Source organism: Equus asinus, chromosome 21 (assembly GCF_041296235.1).
Source record: "Equus asinus isolate D_3611 breed Donkey chromosome 21, EquAss-T2T_v2, whole genome shotgun sequence".
Classification (NCBI taxonomy): domain Eukaryota; kingdom Metazoa; phylum Chordata; class Mammalia; order Perissodactyla; family Equidae; genus Equus; species Equus asinus.
The window spans coordinates 12,880,498-12,905,743 of record NC_091810.1 but is presented as its reverse complement, the minus strand read 5'-3'; the positions used below and the strand labels follow the sequence as shown (position 1 = coordinate 12,905,743).

Sequence of the window (25,246 nt, the reverse complement as noted above, 5' to 3'; positions counted from 1 at the left end):
GAGAAAAGGAAAGACGATGAGAACAGACTCTAGAGTATAGATGAAAGCCAGCTTTTAATCAAAAGAACACCAGGTACCAGTGACCAGCTCAAAGAACTTCCCCTTATTCATTGCCATACTAAGCTCAAGAACAAAGATGGACTTCCTCATTACCCTACATCCCTAACAGGGCCACTGTGGGCAGCCTGGAGAGATGACCAGTGTTTTGAGGCATGGCTCCGCACCCCAGCAAGCCCACTGGTTTAAGAGAGGGCCTAGGTCAGAAGCAGCATGCAGTCACTTGCAGCTGAAATGGGTCTTCAAGTGTTGAATCCACTGTCTGTCTGCAGGGAAACCACTTAGCTTCAGAACATGAGAGGCTGGACCATCCTCATAACCCAAATAAAGTCCAACTTTAAGTCCAAACTGCCAGTCAACTATCCCCAAAGCCTGGGGTATGGACCAAAACGGAATATGGACTCAGCCACTATAGTTTTATCTCCAGAACCAGATTTTGCTGGAAGGATGGCTGAGCTTCACTTCAAGGTGAAGTCCTTCTCAGGCAGTCAGTCCTTTCTCCTTGTGATCCAGAACGCTTGGGGAACACATCAACCGCACTTAGGCCATCCACAGACTGAGCTCCCGGTTCAGGTAGGAAGAGCCTCATTATACAAAAAAAGAGTATGATGCTTAGTTAGAAAAAGTAGGTATGCACAAAGGCAATCAAGGAAGACAGGGCAGTATGACGGGATTCCTATTTCTTTAATACTTCCAAGGTAAACAAAGGTCCTGATGTGCCAAACCCCACAATACCTCCCCAAGATGTTCTCCAAAAGGAGTCCTAAAACATAATATGCAAATCCACACAGTTGGCCTACTCTTGGGGACTGGCTCAAGTGACACTGTGGCAAACAGAGGCAGAGCCAGAACTGAAATATTGTCGGGAAGGCTGAAAACGGCAGCAGCAGGACTCCTTAAAGAAGCGCCAATGAAGCAGTAGGACCATACGGGTTAGACTCGGGCTCGCTGCTGGGCCAAGAACAGCCCAGGCTAACGGCACAGCGGAAGGAGGCTACTGAGGTTACCAACAGTACTGGACAGAGTGCGCACCTCAATTTTTGGTGAATAGTAATTCCCAAGAACCCAAGGATTACTCTTATGAGGGCAGCTCTGAGAAGCCCACCTAAGCTTTTGCCTTCGATGTACGTGGCCCTCTGCAATCAGTACGTGATGACATGATTGACCTGACTCTCGGTCACACATCTGGCAGCAGGGAGCCCAACCTTGGCTGCCCACTCTGTTCCCAGGAAACTCCAACCAATAAACGCATTAATCATTCTAGGAAGAACTGTTCTGAGATAGGACATGTCCTAGCGACCATGGGAGGTCAGCCCTCACTGAGGAGTGGAGTTAGGGGGGTGTCATGAACGGCCGCATGTGGCATAGAAGCGCTCAGACCACTGGGTAAAGGAAGCAGCCACTCAAAACCATAAGGAAGTAATAATGGCTTAGATGTAAGGGTGAAGGGCAATAAAACAAACTCCAGGCCAACGCTTCTCCCTGCCTCTCCGCAGGGTAGGGGACTAAAGGCTGCCCTGACCCCAATACAATAAGCAAAGTACATAATGGAGACCACTGGATAGCTACTAGAGGGACTGCTGGCAATGTTCACCTTTGGGCTTTTCCAGTTTTCCAACATCCTACACTGAATACCTATCTCCTTGAGCAGAAAAATGAGCCTTCCAAAGGGGACCAAGGTGGAGGGGGAAATCAAGAATTCAATCATACAATAAGGAAAGTAGAAATAGACAACTACTCCTATAAAGAGAAAGTAGGCGGGGCTGGCCCAGTGGCTAAGTTCACACGTTCCGCTTCTCGGCGGCCCGGGGTTCCCTGGTTTGGATCCCAGGTGCAGGCATGGCACTGCTTGGCAAAAGCCATGCTGTGGTAGGCATCCCACGTATAAAGTAGAGGAAGATGGGCATGGATGTTAGCTCAGGGTCAGTGTTCCTCAGCAAAAAGAGGAGGATTGGCAGCAGTTAGCTCAGAGCTGATCTTCCTCAAAAAAAAAAAAAAAAAAAAAAAAAAAGAGAGAGAGAGAGAGAAAGTAGGAAAGAAAAATTTAAAACCAAAACTTAAATCTAGGTGTGGATAAATTTGGAAAAAATCTCCATTAGACAAGTAACATTGTTACTATGTAAACATTTGACTAAGTAAAGCAAAAGGCAAAAAAACGCTTGGCATCCTCCCACACAGAGACCAGCTTCATTAGCTCATATCTTATTTTAGGTGTTCATGTTGTAGGGTTTTATGTAGCTGAAATCTTACACCAGACATCCCTCCACATGCTCTCCCATGTCACTCCTCTCTGCCACAAAACACCACAGCACTCTCTCTGGCAACAGCTCACATCATTACTGTTGCCCAATAAAGTCAGAAAGCAAATTCAGCAAACCATTTCATTCAGTTTTTTAAAAAAATTTTAAAAAATTTTTAAAAATTTAAAAAAAAATTAAAAAAAAATATTGCTGCCAATTTCCCAAAATTATAAGTAACTCAGTAATGAACATTAACATATAGAGCCTTTTCTATATTTCAGATTGCTTCTTTAGGATAGAAATCCGAGAGTACAATTATATAAGAACTCTATTACTCTTGGGTAGAACCAATGGGTATTTGGAACTCAGACACACAAAGAAGGCAAAGTAAGGAATTAAAAAGCAAAGCTGAAAAATTTAGGGTTATTCTTAGCACATTTCCAAAATTTAATTTAACTTCAAACTTCGAAAAGCACATTCCCATGGCTGACTGTGATCTTTAAAAATTTTTAATATTTTAATTGAAATATTTTCTACATTCAAAATACACCCATATAGCTATCCTCCCACCCCAATGTGACAAATCTTAACACCAGGTTTTGGGTTTTCTTCTCTAAGAAATAAGATTTAACCCTTCCTCATAGCATTCCCTTTCCTTCCTCCCTGGAAGTAAGACTCCTGAAGATTTGTCTTACATAAACAGTAGGATCCTGTATATCTCTTTGCAACTTGCTCTTTTTGTTTTCCAACAGTTAACATCTATATAGTGTTCCAACGTCCTAACATACCACACTTCATTCCCTGGTGATCTGAGTTATTTGTAGTTTTTCATTACTATACATAAGGCTGCAATGCCATTCTCTCAAGTCAAGCCACTGAACATTTAAGGTTTCCACTGAGAAGTGCCTGTTGACATCTTTCGCCCAGTTATCTACCAGGTTGTCTGCTGACTGGATACTACTATGCATTATCAACATTTTCTCCTGGTCTGTGGTTTGTTTTTTGTTATTTGAGAATCTTATTATTGAGATGTTTAATTTAATGTGGTCTACTATCAATCTTTATGATTTGTGCTTTCTCTATTTTAAATGTCTAAGGTAAAAAATTTCTCTATTTTCTTTTTGTTTCCTTAGTAAGGAAGACTGGCCCTGAGTTAACATCCATTGACTCTATTTCTTCTACGTGGGACACCACCACACCATGGCTTGATGAGCGGTGTGTATGTCCATGCCCAGGATTCAAACCTGTGAACCCTGGGCCGCTGAACCAGACTGCACAAACTTAACCACTATGCCACTGGGCCAGCCCCTCTATATTCATTTTTAAAGTTTTCAATTTTGTATTTTTCCATTCCAGTCTTGAACCCTCTTGCTACTCTCCACCCGAATGGGAAGCCACTGGCCCAGCCCCCTTTATTGTGTAACACCTCCTTTCTCCACTCTTCTGCAAAGCCACCTCTCTACTCAGTGTCTGGGTGTGCCCTGTAGATCTTTGCCTCTGTAACAATATCACACTGTTTAAGTTACTATGGCTTCATAATAGGTTACCTTTAAATTTTTCAGGCATACTTGACGCCATCTAATGTTTAATATTAATTAATTTCCAGCTTCCTCCTGAAAAATATAAGGAATTTAAAAAGCCCACAACAGTCACTATCTTCCCCTACACGTTAAATTACATAGTTCCAAGCTGGCTTCCTTATACTAGCTTGAAAGTTACATATTTTTTTTTTTAAGATTGGCACCTGAGCTAACATCTGTTGCCAATCTTTTCTTTTTTTTCCTTCTTCTTCTCCCCAAAGCCCACCAGTACATAGTTGTATATTCTAGTTGCAGGTCCTTCCAGTTGTGCTACGTGGAACGCCACCTCAGCATGGCCTGATGAGCGGTGCTAGGTCTGTGCCCAGGATCCGAACCAGCAAAACCCTGGGCTGCTGAAGCAGAGCATGTGAACATAACATTCGGCCCTGGGTCTGGCCCCAGAAGTTACATACTCTTAATATTAGGATCATAATTCTAAAAATAGCTACAGGCATATTATTAAAATTTATCTCAGTTTATTTTCTTATCTCAGAGCTTTCCAAATAAAATCAGTTTCCTTCTCCCTGAAGAACATCCTTTAGAACTTTCACCATTAGAACTTAAGGATGTATGCTTTGACTCTTGGAGGATATTTTCAGTAGGCAGAGAATTCTTGGCTGACAGTTTCTTTCAGATTATATTCCACTGCCTATTGATTTCCACTGTTATTGTCGCGAGTCGTCAGCCTCATTGCTACTCTTTCAAGGTCATCTTTTCCCCCAAGTTTCTTTCCCCTTTTCTTTGAAATTTCATTTCGATTCATGTAGATTTTTTTAATTGGCCTTGGAATTTGGTCTTCCTGAATCTGTGGATTGGAGCCACACCAGTTCTAGAAAATTCTCAGCAAATATTCTATCTATTCTCCCTCTTCTGAGATTGATTAAAAGTAGGCCCCACCCACTCACTGAATCCTGTTTTCACCTCTTTCATATTTCCCACTATTCTTCCTTTCAGCACTTTTCTGGTATATCCTACCTGCTGCTAAAAACATTCAATGAATTTCCAAATTTTGGTTATTGTATTTCAATTTTAGAAGTTCTATTAACCTATACTGCCTGTTTCTTCTCTGCAGATACATAAGACTGTCCTATTTCTTTAAATATAAAACACTCTGAATTACCATGGAGGTTTCCATTGGTTCTTGGACTTATTTTCCTATCTGTTTTATTTTTCACTGCAAAGCTGCTAAAAGCCTTTGAAAAATATATGAGGCTTCCTCAAGATCTAGGATGAGGATGCTTTTGTCCAGAGATGATGGTTTTCCTTTATTTCCAGTCTGAAATTGGCTACAAAAGCACAAGGGCCAGCCTTTTGTTTTAACCTCTCAAGAACACCTTCTCTTTCCAGACTCCACTCAGCATCCTGTAGTTCCCCAGACAGGGTTTCCTCCAGAGGGCAGCAATTCAGGGTCCCCGCTTAATAGTGCATGTGGTGCTCTATTATACGATGGCCCCCTACCCAGAAGGGGCTGGGCTCTGACTTCTGAATCAGGCCACATGGCTATCGAAACTACAGCTTCACCCTATAGTTCTGTTTCTCCTGGTACAGAAAGCAGCTTTAGTCTGGTTGGTGCACATGTAAAATCCTCAGGGGGTATTTTACCCCTAGCACCCTGAAAGTATTTCATCTCCTTCTGTCTTCTTTTGCTCCTGAGAACTCATCTGTCTGTTGTTCCTTCACAAGGAGTATCTTTTCTCTCTAGTTGCTCTTATGATTTTGCTTTTTATATTTTTAAAAGATTGGCACCTGAGCTAACATCTGTTGCCAATCTTCTTTCTTCTTCTCCCCAAAGCCCCCAGTACATAGTTGTATATTCTAGGTGTAGGTCCTTCTGGTTGTGGCATGTGGGACGCTGCCTCAGCACGGCCTGATGAGCGGTGCCATGTCCGCGCCCAGGATCCGAACCAGCAAAACCCCGGGCCGCCAAAGTGGAGCTCGCAAACTTAACCACTCGGCCACAGAGCCAGCCCGATATTGCTTCTTGATGTCCTGCATTTTTTAGTTTTCTTTGAGGTAATCTGCTCAATTCTTACAGTTTATTCTTTTCTTCTGCTGTGTTTAATCTGTAGTTTAACTGTTCATTTAGTTTTATTTCAGTGACTATTTTTTCACTTCTTGAAGTTCTAAGTTTTCCATATCCTCATTTTTTTACAGTGTTCCTTTTCATTATGGTTTCTGTTCCTTTTTCAAAAACGTCTAGTCATTGTGAGCATCTTTTGTGGTACACTATTTCCTCCTGTGGCTATGAGATCATCTTCAGACCAGAGGTTGTTAAATGCCCCTGTAGAGTAGTCTCACCTTTGTCTTGGCCAGGAGTGACAGAGGTTTACGTCAAATTTGTCCAGACAAAGATTTCAGTACCACGCAGAGTATAAACTCAGAATCTACTCGTGAGCATAGTGGGACTGAGATTTTGCAACAAGGAGGCAAAGGGGCAAAGTCCCAAGCCTATACTTAGCTTTGCTACTCCTTGGGTTGAGGTATTTGGTCCTGTTTTCACATCTTTCCAAAGTCCTAGACAAGTGTGTGTGTGTGTGTGTGTGTGTGTGTGTGTGTGTGTGCATGTGTGTCTCCAAAGGGATTCTCAGTTCTAGCTCCCCTACTTTGTGCAGTCACATCTCCTGCCTCTGATGAGTGATAAAACTCTAGTCCCTGTTATAAAATCACAAATCACCACGGTAGGAGCCCCTGAGCTTATCACTAGCTTTCAGTTCCCTCTTCTTTCCTGTAATCTGGAAACTTCCTTTTCTCTCAAGCTTGACTTATTTTGAACATCTCTATGTGTATGCGTTAGGGAGGTGGGGAAGGGAGATCCATATTAGCTCCATCCTAGACATGTGAGTCAAGGAAGTTATCAAGAGCCCTTATCCTCTGGGAGCATGTCACAGCTCGAGGTGAACACATGTAAAAATTTATACCTGTAACCTGTATCATTGAAATGTTTTAATATAAAAGGAACACTTAATATAAAAAGGAACTACTGTGGAGGTAGGAGTTGCAAAAGACAAAATTTGGGCTAAAAGTTGGAGACTTCGGGATGGGTGCAGACATGAGAAAGGGGCCTTACTGGAAGCAGTCATGTGCAAGCACAGTTTGTAAGAGCAGCACATGATTTAGAAGGACTGGCAGGAGACAAAAAAGTGAAGAATAGGGGCTGGCCCGGTGGCACAGGAGTTAAGTTCGCACGCTCTGCTTCAGTGGCCTGGGGTTCACGGGTTCCAGTCCTGGACACAGACCTACACACTGCTCAAGCCAGGCTGTGGAGGAGTCCCACATAACAAACAGGGGAAGAGTGGCATAGATGTTAGCTCAGGGACAATCTTCTTCAACAAAAAAAGGGGAAGAATAGTCTGTAGCCAGAACGTGAAGGCTTTCCAAAAGCCGTATAAAGTAATCTCTATTTTATCCCAAATGTTGAAAGGGAAGCCTTTGAAAGATTAAGCTGATACCTGAAAAAAAACCGACTGGTTTAATAGAAACACAATGTGGGCAGCTATAGACAGGACAGATTAAAAGCAGCTAGAAAAATAAGGAAACTACTTTAAGAGCTACTGTGAGAACCTAGGGGAGAGACACAGATTTTTTTGGTTTAAAGCACGAGGTAAGGATATTAAGAAAGAGACGAGTTAGAGACAGTTTGGAGACAAGACAGAGATCTATAAGTTGCCAAATTTAGCAAAAAACAACAAAAAACAGCAAGTCCAGTTAAATTTGAACTTTAAAAAAACAATGAAAAATTTTTAGTATGTCTCATGCAATACCTGGGACATACTTGATGTCTTGTATTATCTGGCAATCTTAATTGTAGACAATTATCTACGAATATAACAGTGGGATTTGAAGACCAGGGAGGGAAAATGTCTATGCACAAAAAACAAGTCAAGACTGAATGAACTAACAAGGCTTAGTTGGCAAGTTGAGATGTGTGCTTACCTGCATTGTAACTAGTCTGTCATCCACCATCACCTCCTTTGTAAGAAAGTCTGCTCCTATTGTGGCTTTGTACTGATTACTGAATTTCTTGTTCACATACTGGTTCATGAGTGATGTCTTACCGACTCTGAAATTGCAGAAAAACCACAAGTCAACTAGGATGGGACTGAAAATTGATTCTGACACTTGCCTATCTTGAAGGAAAACAAGGAACTGCCGTCACAACAGAGGGCAGTGCCAGCAAACTTCCCAGCATTACTCACTTGACGTTATACTTTCTCCTATGATAAATACAGGGCACAGATGTGAACCAGATGTTGAAAAGCTGCTTACAAGTTTTGCTACAGGCTACTTAGATGACAGAACCTAGTATTATTTTTTTTCCTTCCAAAAGGATGCCAGAAAATACTCTTCTTCTAAAAGAAGCTTCAGCAGGAAGGTCACTCTACTATTCTAAAAATATCTCTGCCACCTTGGGTGTCTTTCCATTTAGTGGCTGCTATTCAGTCCAAAAAAGTAATAGCAAGAGGAAGCCACTGGCTTCGAGGAGACATATACACCAGTCAGTCAACCTGCTGCTTCAAAGTTTAAAATCTGAAGCAGAGAAAGCACCAATATTTCCTCCAAATCAGAATCTACCTCAAGGTATGCTCCTCTAGAGCTGTTTTCCAGTAAGAAAACTCAGCAAGAGACAATTTGTGATTTTTTGGTGATGAGGTTAGTTAGAGCAGACCGAAGATAATGCAAAAACTTTCCTCATAGCCAATAATATCACCTTTCTTTCCCACAAAGGAACACATTCGTTTTTATATGCAGAGGACCTAGAAGTACAGATATAACCTAAGGTAGGGTTCTCCCACCCAAGACACCTTAATCGGAATTTCCAGGGGACAGGTTAGAAAATTTGTAATTGAACAAGAGCCTGGTGATTCTTTTCAGGCAAGTTTGGGTATCAAAGGGCTGAAAGTAGTCCATCTCAATCCTGGCAGCACACCAGAATCAGCAGGAGAGAGGGTGTGAGTGTGACAGAACAGTAGAGGGGGAGGGTAGGGGGAGGGGAGGGAGGAGAGTATTTAAGTACTGCCAATTAGGCCCTACCCTGGTCTGGGCAAACATTAACTTTTAAAAGGCTCCTCAGGTGATTAAAAGACCAGGCAGAGGAGAAAAATGACCACCTTTTTAAAGGAAGGGCAGGGAAGTTTTGAATAAGGAGGTACCTCTGCATTTATTATTATTATTTATTTATTTTTAAACATACACAGCCTCCAGTCGGTCTAAGCTTTCACAGGTCACTTCAGATGTCAAGTCTAAAATAAAAAACTTCCCACAGAATCTTAATAGCTACTAAACAGTTAGTTACTTGGTTAGTGGCAGATGTAGGATCAAAACCCAGATCTCTCCAGCTATCCCACTACTGGGTATTTATCCAGAGAACATGAAATCAACAATTCAAAGAGATTCACGCACCCCTATGTTCACTACAGCAATATGCACAATAGCCAAGACATGGAAGCAACCCAAGTGCCCAACAACCGATGAATGGATAAAGAAGATGTGGTGTATATATATATATATATATAATGGAATACTACAGCCATAAAAAAGACAAAATCATGCCATTTGCAACAACATGGATGGACCTTGAGGGTATTACGCTAAGTGAAATAAACTGGACAGAGAAAGACAAACACTGTATGATTTCACTCATATGTGGAAGATAAACATACAGATAAGGAGAACAGATTAGTGGTTACCAGAGGGGAAGGGAGTGGGGGGAGGGCAAAAGGGGCAAAGGGGCATAAATGTATGGCAACGGATAAAAACTACACTATTGGTGGTAAACATGATGCAGTCTATACAGAAACTGAAATATAGTGATGTACACCTAAAATTTACACAATGCTATAAGACAATACAACCTCAATAACATAATTTTAAAAAAAGAACCCAGTTCTCCAGTCCCAGGCTCCTTGGAATATAGGCCCAAATCAGGCACAGCAGTAGAAAGATACTGCAAGGTATATCCCAAACCTCATTTAATAGGCATGATGCCAATGGCAACAAATCTTCCCTAGTCTAACTAGCTTGGAGAAAAGGGATTCCATGAAATTGTCCATTATTAGTTGATTCAAACAGCCACCCTTTTCCCCAAATCATGCCAAAATTAGAGAACAGGGGTTACATAACAAGGGATCATTCAAATTTCTGCTGTACCCTGAAACAGCAGGAAGACCTATGTTCCTCATGCCACTGCTATTAGAGAAGTGGCAAATGTCAGCATGGAGGGCATGGGCACCAAGGAGGTGAAGTTCAAATCCAAGCCAATCTGTTAGCTCTAATTTATGAGAAACACTTACCCAGAATCTCCCAAGATGATAACCTTCAGTAACACTTTCTTCCTAGAGGTCATCCTTCAAACTAAAAGAAGAAAAGAGAAAGCACTGTGAGTGGGATGGGAAATACCTAGGTGAACCAGCTCCCTCGGCACAAACATCTAAGGAGACCCAGGAGCACTGTGGCCTGAGCCTTCCTGCTAGCTATTTCCCTACTACACAGGGGGCCTTGAAAGAAAGCAGTATGACTCATTAGAACTCTGGACCCAAGAGCTAGGCAAAATAGTATGGCAGGGGTATCCTGCCCCTCGGATGTTGGATCAATTTGGATTAATGCTCCAACTTAACAGCTCAGTCCTGCTTCATCCAGACCTTTGCTCAAATACCACTTCCTCAGAGAGGTGATCACTTCACCTAAAGTAGCATACCCTCTCCCTATTTGCTCTCTATCCCTTTCCTCTGCCTTCTTTTTCTTTAGAGCACTTACGACTACTTCACATTTTTATGTATTATATTTCCCACTGCATCTCCTGTGCCAAGTAGAAAATTACCAAATATTGGATTAGTACGTGAATAATACTTGACTTGACTTTGCAGCTCTTGGGACCACCTTTTTCCAGAAAACCTTCCAGGCAGCCTTCCCCACCCTTGACCAGACAATATGTGAGATGCCTAATCTTTGCTCAACTCTCTTCTACAACTTGCCATGCCGTGGCCTATTTACTTATCGAGACAGGGCTCCTGTCTTAATTACCTCTCAGTCCCCAGAGCCTGACTCAGTTGACTTTCAGAAAATGAGCAGCATTCAGAAAAGCAGGAGTCCTAAACTCCGGAGCCCGATGTTAGAGACGTATCTAAAGACTGCTGGAGGAGTGCTCCTCCTCAGACAGTTGGAATCCCCAGTGAGGAGGCATGCGTTCTCCTCTAGAATCAGGAATTCAAGACTGAATGTGAGCACCCTCAAAAATGACACCTATGCCTTCTGAGAACTCCTAGCTTTGGCCCATTATCCTCAGCGAACACTGAAACAGCCAAGGCAGGAGACTAAGAGTAACAAGTCAAGGATTGATATCCAATTCCTGCCTTCAATGGAGCTGAAGAAAATAAGTGTTTATACATAAACAAAGTAGGTAACGAAGTGGGTTCAATAAAGCTTACCAGTATTCTACAGTTTGAGTGAACAAGACAATCAAGATTGGGTCTCAGAAAAGCTATGTTTTGTTTTTGTTTTTTGCTGAGGAAGATTAGCCCTGAGCTAACATCTGTGCCAATCTTCCTTTACTTTATATGTGGGTCACCACTACAGCACAGCTGATGAGTGGTGTAGGTCTGTACCGGGGATCCAAAGCCATGAACCTGGGCCACCGAAGCAGAGCATGCCAAATTTAACCACTATGCCACGGGGCTGGCCCCTCAGAAAAGCTTTCAGTTTCTTTAGCCGCCTAGCTTCCTGAAGGCTGAGACTGACAGTACCGCCTAAACAGGTGTGACTTACGCATGCAAATAATGATCCCAGACTATCCAGATTATTATTCTGCCTTTTCCATTTTGTTATTAGCTGTGTGACCCTGAGCAAGTCATTTAACCTCTCTGTTGGGATAGGGGTATACAGCTAATAGTTCTTATATCCTAAGTATGATGTGAGGCCTTAGTGTTAAACGCTCAGGACAGTGACTTGAACAGAGTAAGTGGTTAGTAAATGTTGGTTGCTATCTTTTGAACATGTGCCAAATAGAGAGATGAATAAATAATAGAACACAGAGTCCAAAAGGCAATCAGAGAACTAGTAAGTCACAGGGCCTAGGTGAGGTAATTAAGCTACACTTCCCTGTTTCCAGATGCTTGGCTGTCAACTGTTCTCTTTCAACAGGTGGTATTGCACGAAAGAACACAAACTGAAAGGAAATATTAGAGCTGACCCCTGCCCTGGAGGGAAGGATTGGATAATGAGCCCTGTGCTCCGCAAAGTGGCATTTTCCATGGCTTCAGAAACAGTGTGGGAACAGGAGCCAGACTAGAGGCAGTTCACCCAGGCACTTAAATCAGGCCTCATGACCTACCCCAAGGGTCAAGGTGTCTCACTGCCCAAAGTCTTGTGCCCATGGCTAGTCCATGGAGACCCCTTATCTCAGCTTGTCTATAAAACTCCTACAAATGCTAGTTAGGGGGAAGTATAAGATGAGCTGGAGTTGTGCAAAGCCCGTTTCCTTTAGTATTCCATCATATCTAGGTTTTTCCCCCCATCAGTAGTGAGAGGTATACCCCAAATCACCACTTATCTGTGGAGTCCCAGAGCCTCACCTTCGTCTCCAGGGACCGCCCTGACCAAGGTTTAAGAGTTCATCCCAAGGTCTGGTACTACATTTTGGGCTAGAGATCAGTTTCAACAGTTGGGACAAGTTTCAAATTCAAAGAAGGTCAAATTAAGGAAAGAGATGAAAAGAAGATGAGGAGCTCTGCAAAGAAATTCTGAAAGAATATTTAAGAGTCATTGATTTTGAGAATGGGAAAAGTGATTTCCATAACTTGGTTTAGGAAGTTTCATCGGTATACCAAGTATTATTTAATAATATTAGGAAAAACAGGGGCCGGCCCTGTGGCCAGTGGTTAAGTCCACACATTGTGATTCGGTGGGCTAGGGTTCACCAGTTCAGATCCCGGGTGTGGACATGGCACCGCTCATCAAGCCATGCTGAGGCGATGTCCCACATAGTAGATCCAGAAGGACCCACAACTATGTACTGGGGGGCTTTGTGGAGAAGAAAAAAAAAAAAACCCAAGAAATACACTTCAACCTCCCTGCTCCTGCATGACAGATTTCATGTTTGTTTCCTTTTGTTTTTGCTCACACAGGCTACAGGCATGCCCCTGTGGCCATCTGTCAGGGTGACCCTCTTGGGCACAGAACATGATGCCCGTGAGTCTGTTTCCTCATCTGCAAACTCCAGTGACAGTAATCCCAGAAACTACCTGAGGACACAGCCTGGAAGTACCCTAAGCATAGGACCTAAACAAGAAAAATGACAAGTTTTACTGAGACAAAGAAAATCTGAATAAAAGAAGAGATATTTCCAATAGGAAGCCTTACTGTAAAGATATGAATTCTTCCCTATTTAAACAACTCCAAGGATTTTTTTTGAATTTGATAAAACAATTCTTTTTTCTTAAAAGTAAATGCACAAGAGTCCCTTCGATTCCTTCCAAAACAGAGTAATGACAGGACACTTGCCTTAACAGTCTCAGAAAGTATGACATAAAAATACAGTATTAACAGTGTGGGGTAAGAGTAAGACTAAACAGAAAGAGACTCCAGAAATGAACAACTTGGACAAATACAGCATTATAAAATTCAGCAGCAAAAGGATGAACAATTCATTAAGCATTGGGAGCCAGAAAAATTCAGTGAGAATTAAGATCCCTACACCTTATCTTCTAAAACAGATTCCCCAAGCAGATTTAAATGTAAGATTTAAATGCAAAAATGCCTATGCATGAAGTTGAAAGGGATACGCACAATATTTACAGGTTTTTCCTGGGTGGTGGCATTACAAATGGTTTTGTTTTCTTTATACTCACTCATTGAGACCTTTACAGGAGTACGTTATCTTTACCAAAATGGAAAAAGTGAATTCAATTTTCAAGAAAAATGTTAATCTGTTGATTTTTCAAATAAGTTTTCTGATTACAAAAATATTTCTTGTTCATCAGGAAGACAAACTACACGTGAATGCAGATTTTTCTCTTCACTTAGGGCTTGCTAAAGATTCAACGGTTGTTGCAAATGGTACACAACAGTGGATCTGAAGGAATCTCACATCTAGTTTCACCAGGACCTTGATCACTGATGGCTTTAGACTGGCAAAAGTTACGAGCTATGTTTTTGTACTTACTGTTCTTCAGGATCAAGAATGGGACACTTGTTTCTAGAAAAGAGCTAAGAAAACAAACAAAACAAAACTTCAACACAACTTTTGCCACAAGAAACTGCCCAAGCAGCAGTGGCTTTGAAATTTCCACTGGCAGTTTCTGCTTTCTGTTACCCATTTTCATCACCACCTTCATGGATTTCTGAGGACTGAAATTATTTTTTAAATCCTGCAAAGTTAGAAATGCACAAACCATTTCCTTTTACAGGAGAAACTGAAGCAGGCAGAGCAGAAAGGAAGAAAGACTTCTACAAGATCTCTAACCCCTGTGTTCCTTGGAAATGAACATTTTAGGTAACATCCATTAATCCGGTTACATATGACTACCTGCTCAAACCTGTCAAGAATAAGGTACTTTCAGAACACATTTCCTTCCTTCTGCTATCAAACTAAACCCCATCCGTGTGCTCTGGAATGAGTTCCTTGGAAAAACAAGCATTTTTTGGAGCAAACACTAACAGTATTCCATATGCTGAATCGATTCTTTCCCTCAAGTGTAATGTTTCTCGTGTAACAAACCAAACCTAGAATTTTCCTCCATTAGTCTGGAGTTATCGCTTTCCTCATCTCTGAAGCAGAGAAGCCAACTGGTCATAAAGGTAGACACAAGAAGGAAATCACAAGCAGGTAAAAAGTTCAGGAAAACACTGTTCTAGGATCTGGGCTGGGCAGGGTCAGTGAGGTCAGAAAGGGCCTGACAGAGAATGGTCAGGGGAGGGCAATGAGAACAAAAGGCTGCTGTGGGAAAAATGAGCGGAGCAGAATAGGGTAGGAAGTGGGGGGTCAGAGGGCCATTTCAAAGCCTGGCTCTTGGGTGGTAGAACCATCCTGTGATGGTGATCAGAAACACACAATGACTATTCTCACGTAGAGGTGAGACTCTAGGCAGGTGTAGTATCAAGGAGTTGAAAGCAAAGTGTTTGCAAAGCCGTCAAGACAATAACGTAAAACGCAGGGAATGACACTGAACCAGGTGTTACCGTGTCCAATGTCACAAAGATATTAAGCGGCAGAGCTGGAATTATCAGGTGTGTCAGCCCAGGCCCCAACACTTAACCATTACGCCATTCTGCAACACCAGCTCTCAGTGAAAAGAGGATTCTGGTTCACCAGGGCTGGGAATCAGTCCTCGATTAGGCATTTTAAAAAGTTCCCTCTGACAGGCACTCACACCAGGTTTGGAAACCACTGACTGAGGTCAATAACCACTGTTCTGATTCACATGTGTGCCTGATACAAAATAAATATCTGAACAAATCTAAAGGTTCAACAAGACTGGGACAGTGAAACCAATTGATTTTCTATAGTCTTTTAACATTCTTACTTGCTTGGTGTTTCCAAGCTGCCGACCTGTAACAGCCAGATCTTAACCACAGTTGACTTTTCTGCTACTCTGTCCCTGCTCCTCCCCCACCTTATTAAAATACTGAACTGTAGAAAATTCAGAAAGGTACAAAAGAATGAAGCAAAGAGAAAAAGACACCCACAATTCCACCTCTTAGAAATAATCACTATTAGCATCAGGGTACAGATCTTTCCAGTTTTCCTTCAAATGGTTGAGATCATACTGTCTAACTTTGCATCTGGTTTTTTCTACATTAAATATCTTCCCATGAATTAATGTTAAGGTTGCATGACATTTCAGCATATGGATAATCCCACTCCTTCCCTTGTTGTTAACCATATGGTTATTTTTAATTATAATGAGATGAACCTATGTATAAATCTGTCAGCATAATCTGATCAGACTCGCAAACGTGTTATTACTCAGCTGAATAGTACAAATATTTTAAAGGCCTTTGAAATACACGGACAAATTACTTTCTAGAACAGCTTTATGTCCACATGCACCAGTATTTCCATGTCACCATACCCCAGCTATCATTAGTACAAATCACTGTTAATCATATAAGAGGGTCAACCAGTTCCATGCGCATTACTTAGATTAGTAGAGCCAAACATTTCAACCATATCTCTCTCAGTTGTCTGATGGTCTTTGCCTATTTAACCTAGTAGAATGTGATTTATTGCACACATGGTCTAAACAGAGCATTGGGAAGGAAGACTACGGGGACAACACAGATTTCAGAAGTAGTAGGCTTTGAGCAGATTCAGAAGTACCATTACAAACCTTAACCAGCACGAAACATCTCCATCCCATGTTCTTCCAAGATTTCACGCTCTGTACCCGACCATTAGACGAGACCCAGCAGTTATCCTGCCCTCAAAACTGACGAACTTCAAGGCTGAGAGTGAGGTAGACAAGCAACATTTGCTGATAAGGTTTGGAGAAGGTTACAGGGGAGAGACTGGGAAGGCATTTGAAATCATAAAATACTACTGTGCTGGTCATCAAGCTGAACAGTAGTGTCTGTTTGTAGGCAGACTCTTTTTTTTAACTTTGCAAACTGAGGAATCAGATTAGGGCCTGAACAGTGGAACAGCACAGCCCACGAAACAGCAAGAAATAAACACCACTTACTGAAAGCACCCTGTGCCAGGCACTATAGACTTTCCTGAGGTCATTCATTTATTCCTCACAAAAAGTCCATAAGGTTGAATTCTAACGTAGCAGATGAGGAAACAGAAGCTAATAGGAAGTCACCAGGTTTCTAAAAATATTCAGATGTGAGACTGAAGCCCAAGACTGATTACAAACACCTTTACCCCAGCCACTACATTGAGTTGATCACCAAGACCAAAAAGACATTTAATGCTTCACAATAATCCAGAGGGTGAGACGGAGTGCATAGACAAAACAAGACTGGCACAAGTTGCTGAGGCTGAGGGATGGGTGCATGGGGGTTCATAAAACTGTTCTCACTACTTTTGTACATATTTGAGATTTTTCCATGATAAAAATTGTAAATGCAATTCATACTTTAACAAACTAGGAATATCTCTAAGAAAAAAATAAAGAATGTATAGTTATTGTCATTAATAAAAATACATTTGACAAACTTTCATGGCAAATGTAGCCCAGATTAAAGCTTGATAATCATCTCTGGTTATCTGTGATAATGAGCCTCTGGTTGAAGGGAAGGCAAGACCGTTTTGCCAACACAGAAATCTGAGGCTAGAAGCATCTGGCATGTACCTTCTAAAAAGGAGCCCTAAATGAAAAATTACACTATAATTTTGATAAGAGTAGGTAACTTCTTTTAAGATCGGCTTAAGGGAGAAAAGATAATATGAATATGAATTTAGATTTCCATCCCAGAGGAGCTTAAGATGGAAAGACAAAGGCCAGAATAAGAGCAGAATTCCCAACAAACAGTATCACCCAGCCAATTCCAAGTACAATGGCTAAAAGGCACTGCATAGGGTTCTAGAGTAGCAGAAGACAGCCATAAAACGTTATAAGGTGAATAAAAAACAACTCTCAACAGTACCTCCAAGACAGGAGGTGCAAGGAGGGAAAGAAGTTACGACTCTGGTTGCTGAAGGTAGGTCTGCTTGATGAGCACAGGGAACACAGATGACAAGTGAAAGAAGACTAGCTACACAGAGGCCTAAGCTCAAACGGACCATTTTGATATATGAAAGCTCTCATCACCAAATGCTTCTCTTGAAAGTTCACTATGCACTCGCCTCCAGGCTAAGTGTCTTATTCGTTTTATCTCATCTAAGGAAGCTTGAAGGTTAAGACAACTTAGTGCTACATATGGGATAGTTTACGGGTGTTTTAGTGTCTCTTTTGGGGATGGGAGTTGAAGCATGGCCACTGACAATCCAAGGGTTAGCGAATCCAGGAAATACTCTACTATAAGAAAGGAAAAAGGACAGAGCATGACAGACTGGCTAGAATCAAAAACGGCTTCAAAGTTCTAAGCCCAGGGAAGAGGCAGAAGAAATAATATCATTGAATAATTTTTTCAAAGCTATAGGATTAAAATCGAAGTTGTAATTTCAATTACGTTAATTATACACCAACAGTAGTAAAAATGTCCCACCAATAAGAAAATAAGAAACATGGAAACTAGAGATGTTTGCAAACTCCTCCGTCAGATGGAGGAACCAAATGCAGGTACAAGAAAGTGAAGGAGAGAAAAATGTAGGAGGTCACAGCAGTCTCTTCTCCATCCCTGAATGTCCAACTCCAGCAGTGCCTGCAGCATGAAGGAGCTTGGTAACAACTACTGCTTGGACAGTGCACACGCCTGGAGGCCACAGAAGGGACCTGGAGAACAGCGGTCTTTCTTGGTTTAGATACACAGTTCCAGGATGCTGGCTCTGTGAGTGCCTTCTAGGCTCAACCCAGGACTAATGATTCTAAGTTTCTTAGTACAGGTCAGTTCCTATTCAAATGAAAACTTTAGCCTCTCGCCCATCATGACATCTCATATATATCACTTAGCAGGAAAAAGCCATCTGACAATTCTGGCCAGGGTGAATTCTCTGAAGCAGCCATAGTACTAAGTGTTGCCTGTGCTCAAACTTAAAAGGTAGAGACATTACTTCCCTGCGTGCAGTGATCTGTGATCCTTTAGCAGTAAAGGTTGAAGGGAGTAAGCAAAAATCTGGAAAGATTATAGAAAACAGAAGGAAATGCCTTGACACCTTCTTTTCCTCATCAAGTTTCCATAATTTTTGTGGACAGGCCCACAACTCACTAGAGTCTACCATGGCCAAAAGGGGCAAACTGGCACACGTTCACATCAAGGAGTGGCTAGACATTAGAACGTACAGTTACTCTTGCTGTTACTTCCGTAAGCAGACCTTAGTGCCATTAGAGCAGCGCTGTGCCTTAGCTCTAGCCCGGGTAGATTCTGGGGTACTATCAGGGGTGACCTTCTTGTAAACTGACTGCAAGGCAGGTAAAAAGAAGCAAGAGGCAGACAGCAAGGTTCCCCACGCATTTGGGCATCAGCCACTGCCACAAGGGAGAACTGTTCTGGCATATAAAGTGTTTGTCCATTCAGTTAGGGCTCAAATGGCAGCCTCTTCCATAGCACTCAGGACTTACACACACAGAAAAGTAAGGTAACTTGTCTAAGGCCACCCAGCTAGTCACCTGTGGAGCCAGGATTTGAAATCAAGCAGCCAGCTCCACAGTTCTTGCTCCTAAATGGTTTTTCAACAACAACCACTGGCTGCTTCCCCAACATGCAAATGCTCACCAGGTGTCCAAGTGCAAGGTACCAGGTCACGTTCTATTTTACAGTTCTGCTTTGACTGTTCCCATTCAAATTTGTTTAAGGAACTTGAGATCACAGCCTCCAGTGAATGATAACCAGAAGGAGACGTTCCCAAACTCTCGGGGAGATGGCTAAATGGTTGTACTGAACACAAGGGAGAGAAAGATGGCTAGAAATTGCCCAAATAAGGCAATTTAAAGCCTACTTCTCCATGCGGCAGGTGCTCTAGCAGTGGGAAGACCATGGGCTTTGGGCTCACAACCATGGGTTCAAATCCCATCCTAAATACATGTGTGAACTTAAACACACCTCTGCTTTCATGTGAAAAATGAGGATCCTCAACAAATGAGATAAAGCAGAGAAAGCTTCCAGCATTCCACCTAGCACATGAAATATATTCAATAAGTGGCTATTATTACATGAGGCCTTTTTTGTGATGAAAAACTTGTACCTAGCCAGCAAGTATTTCCACCTTCCAAATCTCATTACCGCAGTCTCTCATACTGACTTTATGATTTTTGTTATATCCACGTCAACTCACTGAAAGGTATCTGAAGTCCCAGTTATATTTCTAATACATATCACACATTCACTTTCATACTACCTAAAATCATAATGTATATCAGCAATGATACACCGTGTCATAAGTTACCAAACACTGCAGTGGAGAGTCCTATTTAGCATAACACTCTTGTTATTTGAGGAAGATATATGGCCAATGCCAATACAAGAAAAAGCAGAAGGGAGAAGTGAGCACTGGGTCACTGAGTGACTTACTCCCATATACCAATTCTTGCCTCCGCTTCTATTGTTTTTCAGTGACAGTATAGGCACATGAGCCCGATGAGTAAGGGTTACCACTCACATGATCCTAACCCATGTTGGCTGGACCACCTGAGACTAAAATATCCTCTGTCTTGACACCCCTCCTCTATGCCTCACTTAATCACACTCAAACATGTCCAATCACACGTCCCCATTTTACTCAGGAACAGTGGTCACTAACCATGACCTAAGGGTAAGCACACCTAGTTCACTTCAAACACTTGCCAGTGCCCATTAAGTTACTGAGCTGGATGTTGAGGATAACCCACAGAAAACTGCAAACACTTTCTTATTTCAACAAAAAGCCATCAAAATTCTCTATAAGCTGAACAAAAGCATTCTGCTTTGTAGCTTTCAAGTGTTAAACTGGAAACCTCAGGAGTCAATTCACCTCACTAGACAACTCTTTACCGGACAAGGGGTTCTATATAATTCTATAAATAGTGAGGCCAGTTGTAGAACAAAACCAAAGCGCCTTAAACACAACCATAATGGGTCCTTAGAAGTCATTTTATCTCAACTCTTTACTAGGACAGAGACTTCCTCCACAACACGGACACATCACCCAGTTTCTGCCTCAACACGTAGTGATAAGGAACTACCTCCCATGCCGTGTTACAGTTTCAGAAGCTGCAAAGTGATTTAGAGACACCCAGTCTCTCCATCGCCAGTCCCAACATCTCTGGTTTTCTCAACTCCTCTCTATGCAACATAACTTCTAAATCCCTTAACTTCCTGGTTACCTACCTCTGACTGGATTAGATTCACTATACCTCTTACGATGTCTGCATCTTTGTACAGTATCGCCCATTATTAAAACATGCTGGAATGTCACCTAAGGACAAAAAAAGATGACTGAGAATTTTACAAACCTCTAAAAACTTACTCAGCTCTGAAGCTCTCAACTGCATTCACAGGTACCATTAGCCTTAGTAGTATTATAATCTTCCAGCAAGTGTACTGACATTGGGTTAAGCTTCACTATAATGCCAACCCTTGATTAGTCTAGACCATGTATTCCCAATGGGGGTGATATTAACAATAGTTTGTAGCCCTCTAGGAGCCACAGTATATAAACAGATATATATACAGGGTATGACTGTGGTATTAAAATTTCATTGGGGCAGGGGAGACAATTAGGGGGGAAAAAAGTCTAAAAATGTCCAGGGGTCAGAAGGGAGACGAAAAATGAAAAAAGGCCGAGAAGCACTGGTCTAGATGTGGCTCAACAGCCACACGTGGCTAGCACTTACCATACCGTACAGCGCAGATACAGAACATTTCCATCACTACAGAAAGTTTCATTGTTAGTGCTGGTCTACCTTCTGGAGCATTTTACCAGAATCAATAATGTAGTCCTCAAACATCTCAAATCTCAATTTACGGCCATTACTCATTTCATTACTGATTATCTAGCCCATCTTCTTTCACTCTTGAAAACACAGTGAAGATACTGGTTCTTTAAGGGCAAACTTTAGGTATTATTTAACATCTGAATTTTTTCATTAGAATACTACAGCAAGATAGTGGCTGCATCGTAACCACTTCAAAATATTTGTAGCCATTTGTCCTAGCAAACCAGGGGTATTCAAACACTATACTAGGTCCTTTGCGATCCATTGAGACTGAGGTTTAGTTAACTATTTCAAAATCACTGGCTTATGGGAAATGAGGTGAGCAGAGGAGCAAAGGAATGTTCAAATCAAAGCACGCAATATTGTTAACAACATAAGGAACATTAAGGACCAGAAATTGATTGCGTTGATCAATAGGAATAGCTTTTATAGACTCCTTGACTATGTAAGGTAAAACTATAAAAACTTCAATCAAATCTTAAATCCTTCTCTGATTAAGTGTGAAAGTTGTTAGTGACAGTTTAGATGGTTTCATCAGATCGGAGAAGGTCCTCTTTAGGAATTGTATGCAGTTTTGTAAGGCAGTCACATGTATTTTATTCTCAAGTACTCTTGTAAGAACCACGGTGAACTAAGGTGTTTCATACGGCTTGCTTTATATTCTGAAACGTCTTTCTGGCCACTTCCTGAAACAAGATGCCAAAGTAAAAGAAATCCTGTCAGGTAAATGATAATCTGTTTCCACACTTGGAAATTTTTAAGCTCCAAAACAAGTATAACAAATAATGCAAAATCTAATATCACGTCTGCTAAGGTTAGATGCCAAAAAGTTAACTTCCATCATTCATGGGATACATGACCTAGAGTTCTCAAACAGGCAAGTCCAGGTAATGTGGTACAGTACTGCCACAAAGAAAGAAGGAAAGAAATCGAAGAGCAGGGTTAATTATATCAGATGAAAAGCAAATGTGTCCTTTTTCCTCCTGGTGGAGAAAGAGCAGAGACTAATGTAAGACAGACTCAACCAGAGCTGACCAAGCAAGACAAACAAGGTTCAAATGAAGGCGAGGTGGAGAGCCTCACTTTAAAGCCAGGCAGCCTACCAGTTTCCATCTTAACACAAGCTGTGGCCAAACGCCAGGCTACAAATGTCAAGGTTATATTAGTGTTGCCTCTCCTCCCCAGCACTTCTGCTATTTTCCAATCAACAGGCCCCAACCAGGGCTCTCCCTGCACGGCGGCCCACCTCTCACACATTTAACTGAACGGCGTATAACTCAATGGCTGCTGGGTCTCCAGAATATCCAAGAGCCTTTTAATTCCAAAGATGCTCCAGCTGGAAGATTGGTTTGTTTTTTCAAAAAGGTGAACATCAATTTCAACTTCTGTTTCATTACACAACCCCAATCCCCCCATCCCTACCTTTTCAAAGAAGATCAAAGGAATCAGAAACTATGTTATACAGTATTTCTCTCTGACATTAGAAGGCGGAAGGTGAGGGGCCGGCCCAGTGACCCAGTGGTTAAGTCACACGTTCTGCTTCGGCGGCCCAGGGTTTGCCGGTTGGGATCCCAGGTAGGGACAAGGCACCGCTTGGCAAGCCATGCTGTGGAACGCATCCCACATATAAAGTGGAAGAAGATGGGCATGGATGTTAGCTCAGGGCCAGTCTTCTTCAGCAAAAAGAGGAAGATTGGCGGCAGATGTTAGCTCAGGCCTAATCTTCCTCAAAATAAATAAATAAATAAAATTAGTAAAAAACAAAAAGGCACAATGTTAATAATTGTTGAAGTTGGGCCATTATACCAGGCTCATCACTCATGTATGTTTGAAAATATCCACAATAAAACATTAAATAAAATTTTAAAAAAGGGGGGGGTAGGCGGAGTCACCCCTAGGGGAAATGAAAGTGAGAGCTACACTTTTACCCAATGTTTAAGGATCTAAAGACTTCTAAACCCTTGAGTCTTTCTTGCAAGTCAGATACCAGAAATGCAGGAGTTCGACAAGTCTGACAATTTGTCAAAAGGGCTGCAGCTCAGTGGCTATCATCCTCAGAACAGATACTCGAAGCAGAAAATGCTTCAAAGTACATCAGCTTTAAAATAAAGATCATCTTTCATACTATACTGCCGAAGTACATCTAACAGGCTAAGCCTAATATGCACCCACTGGGGCTTAAATTCACAAAGCCTCTCCACCAAGAACATTTTTAAACAAGTGTTTAAAAACATTAATATGAAAGGAAAAAAAGAGAGACTAGTATTATAAAATCTCGTATCTGTAAGAAAACTTAAAATTAAAAAGAGCATGGATGTCTCCAACGGGAAATTATGCATTATTTACACTTTAAATTCTATCACACTTCCTTCTGGGTTATTCGATCCAGCCTTTCACTGCTCCCGACCTACTTACTGTAAGTTGTAGAGAAGTGATGGTGGTGCAGTGACTCTTGTCTATGGATACACAAATAAATTCTACCTGGACAATCTTCCCCCGTGGGCAAGTCAATTTTGTGTCCATTTGCATGTTCTTTTCAACATTACTGACCTACATGTCTGTCTGTTGTTTATATTCTTTTTGTGAACCGGTTCTAACATTTCCCCCCTGCTTTCCACACTTAATGAGTTAAAAAAAATGTCTGACCACTACTGTTCATCTGACCACTACTGTTCATTTCATATTTAAATGACAGTGATCTTACCTTTTCTTGAAAATTATCTTTTAATAATATCCATCACCTAGATTTAACAGCTAACATTTCCAAGAAAATTTTAAGCATGTGTGGTCCATCTTCACAGGCAAATTCAATACTCTTAGAACTTGAGGAGTGATGAGATTCCTAATAGTCTACAGCTAGTCGCACAAAGGCTATGTTTTCATAGACATATGGCTATGTCCAGTCAGAAAGCTATGGCTTTAGGGGTGTTTCCATACTCTTCCCCAAAGGAGGCTCAGATCTGCTCCTTATTCGGATGCAAGAGGAACTTTGGGATAATAGAACAACAAAGGCTTAGGACCTACAAGGCTCTGGTTAGAATCAGGTCTCTGAAACTAACTAGCTGTGCAAGTTGAGGTAAATAACTTGTCCTCCTTGGGTCTTATACTGAATTCCTACATTTGAAAAAGGTGGGTGGTTTTATCTTCTTGTGCTCCCATTAAAATACAAGAATGACGGTGTAAAGGAGCCAGAGACCAACGTCTGGTATATTACCATTAAGTGGCAGCTTATTACTATTAAGCTCAATTTCTCTCTACGTCTCGAATTCCTGGAGCTATTACTGGTTCCTGGTGAAATGGAGTGAGCCCCTTATTAACTGAATACAACATTCTCCAGCTCAGTGTGCTGTGGGATTCCTTTGATCAGTGCAATTACAGAATCTATTTTAATTTTCACTTTTCTTGTTGAGATGAGCCCCATCCACGACTGAGGGAATTTTCCATCAGATATAGAACTCAAAATTAACATTTCTTAACATTTAAAAATAGGAGAAACAGCAGCAAGAGTCTAATCAAGAAACGAGCATCTACAATAAACAAACACAGCCCTCAGGATACCAGTGTGCCTCGGCCAGGACACCTGTGCTGGACTACAACTCTAAAACATGGGAGCTTAAACATATTAAAGGACTGATGACTATGGATTAAGTGCTCAACCATGTGACACAAATTTACCTCTCCTGAGGAATTTAAGAGGTAAGAGAGGAAACACAGGCTAAAAAGGGAAGGAAGAAGGCAAAAATCAAACAAGGACCTGAAAACTGGGAACATTTTGTATGACGGGAACAAGAACACAAAATTAGAAGACGGGGTATGTAGTAGCCATTGATCAAATGCTTCCTCATCCCAAGCAAAACAG

The 25,246-nt window shown here is 41.5% G+C and overlaps 1 protein-coding gene across 2 annotated transcripts in view; it reads right to left on the bottom strand.

Moving 5' to 3' along the window:
- The window catches only part of RAB7A (RAB7A, member RAS oncogene family), a 53,419-nt gene that overhangs the window by 8,104 nt on the left and 20,069 nt on the right, over positions 1-25,246 (bottom strand). For both annotated transcript variants that reach the window (XM_014846117.3, XM_044753903.2), the window contains 2 exons: positions 10,168-10,228; positions 7,811-7,937 (listed from right to left, as the gene is read on the bottom strand). In XM_014846117.3, the coding sequence (XP_014701603.1) occupies positions 7,811-7,937; positions 10,168-10,220 (180 nt within the window). In that variant the 5' untranslated portion in view covers positions 10,221-10,228. The remainder of the gene's footprint in view (positions 1-7,810; positions 7,938-10,167; positions 10,229-25,246) is intronic.